Source organism: Sarcophilus harrisii, chromosome 2, assembly GCF_902635505.1.
Source record: "Sarcophilus harrisii chromosome 2, mSarHar1.11, whole genome shotgun sequence".
Classification (NCBI taxonomy): domain Eukaryota; kingdom Metazoa; phylum Chordata; class Mammalia; order Dasyuromorphia; family Dasyuridae; genus Sarcophilus; species Sarcophilus harrisii.
This window is the reverse complement of record NC_045427.1, coordinates 509,516,511-509,528,537: the sequence shown is the minus strand read 5'-3', so window position 1 is coordinate 509,528,537 and position 12,027 is coordinate 509,516,511. Positions and strand designations below refer to the sequence as shown.

Genomic DNA, 12,027 nt, shown 5'->3' with positions numbered 1-12,027 from the left:
TTTGCAGAGCAACCCTAGTTGCTGAAGATTTTTTAAGACGGCATCTCTAAACACACCCTTCTGAAAAAAAGGAATGCTAAAAATGTTTTCTTGAGCTTCCTAAGCTTTAGAGCCTGGAATGACCCTTAACAAATGAGTCTGTAGAATCACAAGCTTATATGCCCAGGGCTTTGGAGGGAAGGGGTGTTTCTGAAAAGACCCTAATGTGGCCACATCAGAAAAGTTTCAAAAAATCAACAGAGATTTTGAGGATCTTTCTGATGATTTCAGTAAGCACATCCTGGCTAGTGTAGAAACAGCAATCACCTGCTGTTTTATAGGACTGACATAGCATAGGGTTATAGATCCTTTGTTTACCTAACTGAAAAAAGTATTTTGATGTTTCCTTTTCTGTCTTTGAGTGGATAGGTCGGATTTCTTGGAAAAGCATCAGCATCATCCCCAACATAGTCTGGAGCTGGAGGGATTCTCGGAGGCCATTTGGGACTACTTCCTCACTTCACAGATGAGGAAACTGAGGATCAAAGACCTCAAGGGATTTTACTGAATTAGGTCATACCAACAATATCCAGGACAAGATGTGAACCCAAGTCCTTGGACTCCAGGGCCAATACTCTTTCTAAGTTAGCACTTACTGATGTATATTATTTCAACATTTTATTTGATCCTCATAATAATCCCATGAGCCAGATGCTACTATTTATTCACTTAGAGATGAAGAAACTAAATTTCAAAGACATTAGTTGATTTGCCCACAGTCATTTAGCTAATAAATATTAGAGGTGGAATTTGAATTCTGATCTTGTAGCTAAGTGATATAGTGGATAGAGGACTGGGCCTGGAGACAGGAGAAACTGAGTTCAAATCCAGCCTCAGACATTTATTAGCTGTGAGACCCTGGGAAAGTCATTTAACCCTATTTGCCTCAGTTTCCTCTTCTATAAAATGGGTTGGAGAAGGAAATGGCAAAACCACTACAGTATTTTCACCAAGAAAGCCCTAAATGGGGTCACGAAGAGTCAGACATAACTAATTGACTAAACAACAACTTGCCTTACTCCACGTCTAATACTAATAACTCATTCAGTCATAGTTCTCTAAGGTTAGATTATTGAGGGAGTGTGGTGTGGCAGAAAAATCCCAGTTGTCAAATTTAAAAGACATGGGTCCAAGTTATAGCTCTGGAATTGGATATATGCCTCTTAACAGATGAAAAGCATTCTGGGCCTCAGTTTCTTTATCTGTAAAATGGGAATAAATGAACAAGTTTATTGTGAAGAAAGTACTTTGCAAGTCAACTATTAATATGAACTATTGCTCTCAGTTATTCTTTACAGGCAGATTTTCAACATGCCCTCTCTCAGCTTATTTCCAGTCACACTAGCCCCTCAGAGCATTCACCTGGACTATTTTCTCCTAAGTGCTGTCTGATAAAGTCACTTTTTACCCAGCCTTTACCTAGTTGGTTACTCCATTAACTAATCTTTTGAGGGGAAAAGAGAGACTTCAGGAGGCCCTGGGACAATAACGAAAGCAGAAATAATGAAAGAATTGAGGTTGATGGACATTGTTTATTGAAAAGTGATCTAGGCGTTTACAATTTCATGTACATAGAGGTAGCTGCAACGAAAATATATTTTCCCAGTGATAAATAGCAGCAACTAAACTATGGCTGAGTACAAAACTGAGCTGAACACATATTTACTGGAATTGTAAAAAGGTGTTCATAAATGCAAAATAATCAAAAATCACAAAAAATACAAATTTTCTGATGATTGTCGTCACAGCATTGTGCATTTGGTTTGTCTCCTTTTAAAAAAAGTTAAGACACGTTTTTCAGAGAGTTATAGAAAACATTAGTGAGAAACTTCTTTGGGTTAGTCATTAAAGAGATAAATGGGGAAAGTATCCATCATACATATATATCAGGGAATGAAAGAATCAGGAATTCTAGAGTTGGAAGAGACTTATAGACGATCTAATTTACTTTCCTCAAGATGATTAAGTGACTTGCCCAAAATCACATAGCCAGAACTGGGCCCAAAAATCTATCTAGTGTATGTAAGTGAGTTAATCACCAATTACAGTCAAATGCATATAAGTATGGAAATTAAATTTATAAACAGAATAGGAATTTTAAATATATTATCATGAAATACTTTTGAAGCCTTCCTATTTTGTAACTCAGATTAGTATTGGTCACTGCATTTGTTTTCAGGGGATAGCTGTCTCCCACATCCTCTCTTCTAAATAGTCCTGCTTAGCTGGACTCAAGACATTACTTTTCCCTAAAAAGTTGCTGATTTAATAGATCTATGTCACCAGTTACTTAGCTATCAGTGGGATAAAAAAGTTTTTTCTGGTTGGGCAGAATGGCAACCAAGTTAATGATGAAAACAGCAGGATGGTGAAGGTCAGGCTGAGGAGATCTTACTTCAGACTCTATTGGAAAAAATGAATATGAAAAATGGAAAGCTGATACATAGCATTTGTGTTCCAAAGTCATCACATGATTCTAAGTCATCACATGTAAGCCCCAGAGAAGATGAAGAGGTCTGGGGTAAGGCTTCCAAGATCCCCAATCCACTGAGAAGAAGGGAACTCCAGCCCTGCCTCTATATAATACAATAAAGGGGAAAGAAAGCTAGAATAAGCTTCCAAAATTTGCACCTCCTGTAACCAGGGTGTGTCATCTTTTGACAGTGGGATTCTTAAGGTAGGTGGGAGAGAATAGGGAGATCATTCATATTTCTTACAGACTTCCAAGAACTGGCATGTCCCTCAGAGCCCTACAAATTCCATGACCAGGATACTAGAGGGACTAAGATGACTCCACTGGGATTTCTTGCTCTGCTTAGGAATATAAACTATCTTACAACCTCGGTCCTATTCTCACCCTCCAATATGGCACGTAATCTGAGAAAACAGTTGCAGTGGCCAAGTCCCCTTAAATCTCACTTTTCCCAGCACATCCATGGTTCTTAAAGCTTTCTTCCTGGGCTGAGGGCTACCTTGTCCACCTTGGGGTTCCCTGATGGCCCAGGAGATGTACAGGTCATGTACCAGCCACGACCAATATATTATATGACAAAGAGTCATCCTGGACATAAGGGAAGTGACTAATAGCAAACACTTAGTATAACCTATGACAGATTTCAAAAGAGGAAATGGCAACAGCCAGCCCTGCCTTCATCTCCATCACACAGTCAGGAAGCCCAGCTCCCGGATTCCTAGCAAGCTACCCCACTACTTCTCACATCTCTTTTCTAATCACCCCCTTCAAGGCTTCAGTGGCATCAAGGGAGAAGGACTGAGCTCCTCCTTGTCCCTGACCACCCAAAGGCACAGTTCTCAGTCATTGAGTTCTTCAGTAGCTCATAGTTTTTATAGCATGTTTCTTCCTCTACTACTTTAATGTACCAAGATCTTAGATCCTGCTCAGTCCATATTCTACTTACTCATTCCCTCTAACTTAGGACTCTTATTGTTTTATTTTATTTTTCCTTCTTGATTTGTTTCCCTTACTCCTCTCATCCTATACCCACAAACACTTGCTTATCATCTCTCACCTCTCCTTCCTCCTATGATCATCCAAGCTCTCTTCTATTATCTTCAAGACCTTGAATGCTTATTTCAGTCATTATACCTCACCATTTCAACAGCTTTTAGCACTGTCCCATTTAGGAGCCCAGAGGACGCTTTTATCAGTGGCAAGGTTACCCCGTCTCACACGTACTGTACCCAGCAGCTGTCACCTAGTGCTGACTCTTGGAAAGCTAAAGTTGGAAGACAAATCCCCTACACATACACACATCCAGAAAGCATGAAAGTGGTGGTGAAATACCATGGTTTATCATTGAATGTAAAATGTACATTTTACATGAGGAAACAGAAAATTAATTCAGAGATAAAGGATGAAATAGTTTGGTATATAGGCAGAGGGGGAAAACAACTAACACTGACTCTATCTCCCCTCTATTAAAAAGTGGCTTTTCCAAAGAATATGGCTATTATTATTTGAATTCCTTCAAGACCCTGCCATCCTCTTTTTATATTGATTTTCAAAATGGTCCTTAACCAGATTTAATATTTAAAATCCAGTAGTTTCTTATTTTTGAAGTTAAAATACTCAATATAAATTTGTATACTTTACATACAACTGACCTATTAAAACTTCTGTAGCTTTCCAAAATGGAACAAGAAGTCAGTGAGGTCTAGTTTAACATATTTACAACCTATACATCAGTTTTCCCCAACTTAAAAGTTATTAAATGTAACTTATACCTATGCACTAGCATTTGGGATCATCAGACTCCAGGAGACATATAATTTTACTTAAATAGAAACTATGGCCTATATCCTGTCATTTGGGATCATCAGGGTGGGTGGTAAATACAATTTAAATGCTGCTGGTCATGGGTAAATAATTATTACACCTGATCTTGGTTTCAGTCAATGTTGTTGTTGATTTTTTTTGCTATATGAACCAGTGCTCAAAGTGTCACCAGCCCTATCTATGAATTTCTAAATTTTTTTTTTTTTTTTAAACACAGGAACTACCTGCCTTGGATGCAACAGCTGCTCTGCAGCCTAGCTACCCAAAGTGAGCATTATAATACTTGAGGAAATGGCACATATTGTGAATAAAGGGGAAAGGTCTCCATTCTGTTCGGACCCTTTTACGCATCTGGCTCTGGTCATCTGCACTTATATGGCTTAAAATGGATTTTCTTTTCAAACGCTGAGGGAAGTAGAAGCAGATTTAATGGGGTCATTTTCCTTTGAGAATGTGTATCCCATGGGTGCTTCATAGAGACTACCCCCATCAGTACTGAAGTCATCATCATCATCATCATCATCATCATCGAGGTCATCCAGCACTTTACTTGGCATTTTCTTGTGTCTGTGAAGACAAAAACAGCATGGTCACTAATGCCATGTTGCTATGTCAGCAGCAACAATAATCATTATATTAATAACAGCTCCTGTTTCCATGGCACTTTGCATATATTATCTCATCTGATTCTCATAACCACCCTGGGAGGTTGGTGTGGTTATGATCGCCATTTCACAGATGAGAAAACTGAGACAGAGAGGAGTTAAATGATTTGTTCGGGGCCACACAGCTAGTAAGCATCTAGAGTAGAATTTGAATCATTTCCTGACTCCAAGAACAGCTCTTTTCCACTGTACCATCTCCTAGTAAACTACAGATACTTACTCTGCATAGAATGGTACAGTAGAAAGAAAGAAACAAATTCTATGTTTTTCTAAAGTCCTGATTCCAATCCTGCCCTTGGCACTTATTACTTATGTGACTTTGGGATAGTTAATTCTCTGGCCAAAGTTCCCTCACCTAAAAAATAAGTGTTTTGGAATAGATGGCTTCTTTTCTAACTCTACAACTACCTAAATACTCAGTGAACAGGTTCTATGTTTAGGATTCTATCATGACAGACTGAAGCGAGATATCTGATTGATTAAATATAGTCCCATGTTGGATCAGGAGACCTAGGTTCTAGTCCCATCACCGCTACCCCATGAGATCTGTACCATTTCTGCTGAATAATTCTGTAATTCTCACCTGGTAAACGGAAGCCTACCTCCCTCAAAAGAGCAAATGGAGCCTGAAAAACATGGCCAATGTACCCCTTGTTGATGGGTCTATTGTGGGTCTCTATGTGGTTCATTATGCCCAGAAAACTGCTGCTTGTAAAAATCCCCCTAAGGGCATAAATGCCATCATAAGCTTCTGAGTACAACACCAGTGATACAGCTGTACCTGAGCTAAGAAAAGATTACTGACAGAAATTCATATCCCTATTCACTATCCAGACTGCTGCTGCTTTGTTGGCTTTCTTAATTCCCTCAGTCATGAGGCAATCACTAAGACTGAGCCTTAGAAAGTAATTCCTGCTTTTTCCCTAATCTTGTATTCCTATGTAGAGACAACAGGGTATAATGAAAAAAATATTAGCCTTGAAGTAGGAGATCCAATTTTGAATCCCACCTAAAACAAGAACAATCACTACTTCTCAGTCGCAGTTGGTTCATCTGAGGAGATAATATTTAGCTTACAAGTAATATATAAATATGAGTTAATTTTAAAAGGAAGGCTCCTTTCTACAGCTTTGGGCTGCGAGAATCATCAAGGATTTGATCCTATAACCAAGACATGAAATTTCATCATGTTCTCACAGAAATTGGATGGAGCTGGAGTAAAACACTTGCAAACTGTGACCTCGTCACTTAAACTCTCTCCACCTCAGTTTCTGTTCTATCACAGGTCTTATAGACCTGCTTTGCTGTATCATTGTGAGAGTCAAATGAGATTTGCAAACTTAAAGTGCTGTATAGTTAGTTCTCCTTATTATACAGAAGCAGCACAACATGATGGGAAATTGGATGCCACTTCAAGAGATAGGGGTTCTACTAGAGCTAGAACCCTTTTGCAAGTCCCTGAGCTAACCCTGGGTCCCAGTGTCCTCCTCCCACAAAGTAAGTGTAATTGTATATACTCTATGCCCTTCAGAGGGCATCTGGGAGGATTAAATGGGACAATGCATGAAAATACTATGAAGACCGATGTGAGTGCTTGTGATGATGTATCGCCTGACTGAATGCTCTCACCTTAAGTTCTTTTTCATGTTGCTGAGCTGCCCCTGCAGCTGTTCATTCACATCCATCTGCTCTTCCAGCTCTCTCTGAAGCTTCTTTTTGGAACTTTCCAGCCTGTCAATCTCTTCTTCTGCTTCCTCAACCTGGCGCTTCATTGCCTTTAAACGTAGGCTCAGCTGGAGAGGAGAAATAGGAAGAAAAGGAAAAGGAAGAGAAAGAGGAGGGGAAAGGGAAGAGAACAAACATGCTCACCAATGAATCCTAGTGGCATCTGGGCTGGGAAGGAGAGATTGATAGAAACCTCTGACCCTAACCTCACTTCTCCAATCCTCTTAGCAAAGACCTAGTAATATTTGAAAAAGGTTCTCTCTATTCTCAGAAGAAAGTAAGAAATAAAACTCTCAAGATCAGTGACAAATGATAAAACAATCAATTCCTTTGCCTTTTTAAAACTTAAAATTTTTTTCCCAATGAACAAAAGTGTGCTTTTTCTCCTTACATTCTTCCCATTGGAAAAAGTAAAAAAGAAAACAAAAATAAAACCTTTGCAATGTAGTAGGCAAACAAGTTCCCATACTGGCCATGTCCAAAAAATGTTTCAATCTGCATTGTCATTTTTCTATCAGAAAAAGGGCAGCATGCTTTATCATGGGTCCCTTGTGATTGTAAATGGTCTTTGCATTGAACAGAGTTCTTAAAGACTTTCAAAGTAATTTATCTTTAAAATGTTCTTATTATACTCTTAACTTTTCTCCTGGTTCTGTGTACTCTCTTCTGCATCAGTTCATACAAATCTTCCCAATTTTCTCTTAAACTATCCCTTTTGACATCACTTATAATATAATAGTATTTCATTACATTCATATACCACAGTTTGGTCAGCTACTCTCCAAATGATGAGCAGACTCTCGGTTTCCAGTTTTTTGCTACTACAAAGAGAGCTGCCATAAATATTTTTGTACATACAGACCCTTCCCATTATTTTTGAGCTCTGTGGGGTATGGAACTCACAGCTCCAGATTTTCACCATTGTATGGCTGAAATTTTTACCATAGAAAGGTCTCATACTCACTGATATGTTTTGGTTTGGGTTCTTATAGGTGTAGGTAAATATTAGACGCAGTGTCGCCATGAACAATATACCATGCCATCTTATATCCAGAGCCATCTGACCACTGGACCCAGATGGCTCTGAAGGAAACAGTGATGTTGGTGACTTTGGTATAGCCCTCACTCATTTAAATTCAACTCACTTGTATGTCATGATATCACCTCCCTGAACAAAAGCCAAAAAACAACAACCATGTTACCATTTCACTTCCTCTCCCCTCCTCTCCCCTTCTTTCAGGGCTTTAGGACTATTTCCAGGAGGGGGCAGATTGCTCTGCTTTAAGTTTGGTACTGTAGAAAGTACTCCAACTCCAAACAAAGGACCAGTGTTCAAATCCTGCCTTTATTACCTGTATGTAATTTAATTTTTCTATACCTTTCTTATCTAGAAAATAAAATATTGTACTGGATGGCAATCAAGGTTCCTTTCAGTTTTGGATTTATAATAAGGACTTACTGAGAGGAACCAACCTATGGATACTCCTTACTTCTCTTCTTATTGTTTCAAATATATCCTACATCATTTACTAGAGATCCAAGGAGACTGACCACTGGGGAAGTTTATACATGACTGCTTAGAAAAAAAAGGCAAAAAGTAGAAAGTTTTCCCTTTTCTGAATTCTCCCATAAGATGTGACTGCTGGTTTTCTGTACTAGGAGATTTTTTTGAATCTCATACCTCCCAGTCTAAAAGTCACAGTCACAGTGAAGTATCAGATCTCAAAGACTTCAGCTTCCTCTTACCTGGTCCTTTTGGTCGGTTAAAGAGAGATGCTCATCATCTACCTGCATCACCAGCTCCTTCACTTTCCTTTCCAATCTTCGATTGGTCAGCTGAAGATTAGCTCTGTCTCTGGAAAATTGGGGAAGGAGAAATGAGAACTAGCATCACCAACTACCTCTTCTCATTAGATTGTCTGGCACCATGGCCCTAGGATGAGGAAAAGCTTAGGACTGGCCACTTTAGGACACATGGCTCAATTCAGGACAGAATCAATGAAGTCAAACATTGAAAATATATTAGGCTTAAGCTCATTGACCTTGAAGACTTCTTCCAGTTTTAATTTTATGTTCCTGTTATAAGTCATATAACAACCTCTATAAGCCTCAGTCTCCTTAGCAATAAAATGGAATAATAATAGCATCTATCTCACAAAGTTATAGTGAGGTTCAAAGAAGAGAATATAGGTCAAGTGCATCCAAACCTTCAAATGCTATATAAATGTGAGATTTTACTATTGTGAAAAACATGGAGATTGGTACTGTGGGGTAGTAGTTCCATTTGTGTTTACCTCTCTTCGTTCTCCAGCCGGTCTTCTAGCTCTGAGATCCTGGCTTCCATCTGCACCACTAGCCCCTCTTTACTGGATCTATATGAACCTTCCAGGTGAATGATCCGGCTCTTTAAATCCTTGTTCTAGAAACAGAAATCTTGTATGTAAAGAATATGTAATCCAACTTGGCTACAGCATAATTGTAGGAAAAGAATCCATGAGATAATAAGTCAGGCTGCAAGGAGAGGGTCTTAGAAACCAGGCTAAGTTTGAGTTTCATTTAGGAAGTAATGGGAATGAATAAAGACTTTGGAATGGAGGAGTGACATGGTAATATCATGTGAGCATGGCTACAAAGCTCAATAGAGGTCTCAGAATATTAGGTATAATGAGATACATACATAGTCAATATTCTTTCATGAATATTATACTAGTGAGGTACTCAGTGACCAGAAAAGTGAGAATTGAAGACTGCATTCTAAAAGACAAGAGGATGTTTTTAAGGGGATTTGATTTTAAAACTATCCTAGGCATACATTCTAAGACTTAAGATTTCCAACTATGCCATCTGGATGTTAAAGTGACACACATATGCTGCCTTTTGGTTTTCAAATTAATAAAAAAACCAAGTCATTAGCCAATCAAACTAATAGTGAGGCATATAATTGGACAATAATTTGCCCAGTGAATTAAAGAATGACAGGGATGCTACTAATCATTCTCTGCAAATCACACTTGCACATCTGATTATATTTAATGAATCCCAATGTACCTTAAACCTCTAAGTAGAAATAAGTAGAAGGCAATAGGCCTTCAAGTTAAAAATGCTGTTTAAGGAGGATGGTGGCCTCTACAGGTGTCAACAAGGCAACAGTTGATAAGGGAGAAAAGCTCCTTTGTATGAACTGCTTAGAGCCCTTACCTGTCTCTCCAGGGAAATCTTGTCACACTCCAAATCTTGCCTTACAGCTCTTTCTTGTAGCAGCTCACTCCTCATTTGTTCAATCTATAATAGAAAGAAATAGTCAGAGCCATCTGCCTGATGGTCAGTGCTTAGCATGTTGATTTCAATAGTTTCCTTTTGCTTTTCTTAAAAACAAAAACAAAACAAAACAAACAAACAAACAAAAAAACCCAGCTTCTAAAATCAATAGATTGTTCCTGCAGCTTTTAAGCCAAAAATTGGTTTCATTGATTGACATTATAACAGCCTAAAGTGTCCCAAACTTTATCTTCCTACAGGGACGCTAACCTGCTTTCAGGCTACTCCAGGTAAGAATTCTGTGAGGACAAAAAAGGGATCTTCTCCTAGGTCCAAGAACTTCCTCTTTTTCGTCCCAACAACATTCCTCACAGCCCCCTTAAGGTTTGGAATAGCACAAGAAATACAGAGATGGCTCTGGGAAATAGGACAAATAAAAAAGTCAAATTTCTGGATTCTCAGCACCTAGAACAGAGTTCAGTCTAGACACTGGATAAAAGCTTCGAGACCTGCCTCAGTACAAAGCACACATGTTTACTGGGATCTTCTATTGTCCTCTTAGAAGCCTTTGAACTCAGATCTTCTTTATTCCAGGCCAAGTGTTTTTCTACTTAGATGCTCCCATAAACATAGAGCTATCAGGCTTAGAACTAAAAGAGAGGTTAGAGGTCACTAAATCTAACTCCCCCATTTTTCAGATAAAGACCTGAGGCCAAAAGGACAAATGATCACACCATTTTTAAGGGGCAGACTCTGACTCCACATCCAGTTCCATGATTCATCATCCTTCCCATTTAGTTGGTGAATAGATAAAGGAAGGGTATTTCAGAGACAGAGAATAATCAAGCAGGGAAGTCAGAGATTGTCTGGGACATGACTATTTAAACAACAAAAATAATCATCTCTCCTACCACTAATAGTCTCCTAAACCAGGGACCAGTTAACACAGGAGGCTTTTTCTCCAACTACTAACTAAAAACAGCACAAATGAGCTCAGTAAAACTGCAAACGTAAGAAGTAAGTCAAAATGAAATATTCCAGTCACTGTAAGAGAATCCTATTTAACAGTGAAAAAATGCTAACAATGCAAAGGTTCAGCAAACAGAGCACATAAAACTCTGCCTGAGGTCACTTTTCTCCCTCTGATTGCCTAAAAATCCATCCTGTTAATCACATGTAGCAACAAGGTCACTCAAATGATTCCTATCCATCTTATATAAATACAAACTCCACCAGTAATGAATGCAAACACACGGCAGGGCTCTAATCCAGACACAACTCCTGGATGGGAGACAGCATTCCTGAAGGTGAAGGTCATCAGAATTGCTGGGAAGAAAAGGTTAGAGCCCAGAGGATGGTTCTCCTGGTTCTAATTGTTCTGCTCTGGTCTTAAAATCATAAGCCTGAGGGCTTCTTTTAGGAGTCAAACTTTTTACTAAGTTAATTCAGACATTTATTGAATATCTACTATGTTCAAAGAGCCCTATGGGAAATAAAAAGATTACTACAGCATGGTCCCCAGCTCCAAAGACCCCTTCTAGTAGGGGAGACAAGAAACAGACACCAACAAATTATACTGCAAAGCAAACTAAGGGAAGCAGAAGCAAAATGCAGGAAGAGTTCAGGGAAGGGAGAAACCTGATTGGAAGGATTTCAGAGAAGTCTTTACAAAGGAAGGATGATGTAAGGAAGGCTTTGCCAAAAGACATTTCAAAAGGAAATTCTTCAAAAGGAAGAATTTGGGAATATATGGTGGGGGGACTGAGGATTCCAGAAGCAGGGGACTAAGTAAGCAAAGAAAAAAAGGTACAAAAATTTGAAATATGTCTGAGGAATAGTAATGGAACACAGTACACAGAGAAAAGGTGGAGAAGATTGAGAATGAATGGTATAGGGCACTGAATGTCAATTTAGGAATTTGGACTTTATTTTCTAGGGAATAGGGAGTCAGTGAAGGTTAGAGAGGAGAGGAGAAACATGATTATGTTTCCAAAGATCATGAAATGACAAATTACAGTCTAATTAGTCCAAGCCCCCTCACAG

The 12,027-nt window shown here is 38.8% G+C and overlaps 1 protein-coding gene across 1 annotated transcript in view; it reads right to left on the bottom strand.

Annotated features, from left to right (window-relative positions):
* Window positions 1–1,551: 1,551 nt before the first annotated feature.
* CGNL1 (cingulin like 1) overlaps window positions 1,552–12,027 on the bottom strand; it is a 201,046-nt gene continuing 190,570 nt past the window's right edge. The window contains exons 15-19 of the mRNA XM_003755724.4: window positions 9,925–10,008; window positions 9,021–9,145; window positions 8,473–8,581; window positions 6,631–6,794; window positions 1,552–4,903 (exon numbers count right to left, since the gene is read on the bottom strand). Of these exons, the coding sequence (XP_003755772.1) occupies window positions 4,735–4,903; window positions 6,631–6,794; window positions 8,473–8,581; window positions 9,021–9,145; window positions 9,925–10,008 (651 nt within the window). The 3' untranslated portion in view covers window positions 1,552–4,734. The remainder of the gene's footprint in view (window positions 4,904–6,630; window positions 6,795–8,472; window positions 8,582–9,020; window positions 9,146–9,924; window positions 10,009–12,027) is intronic.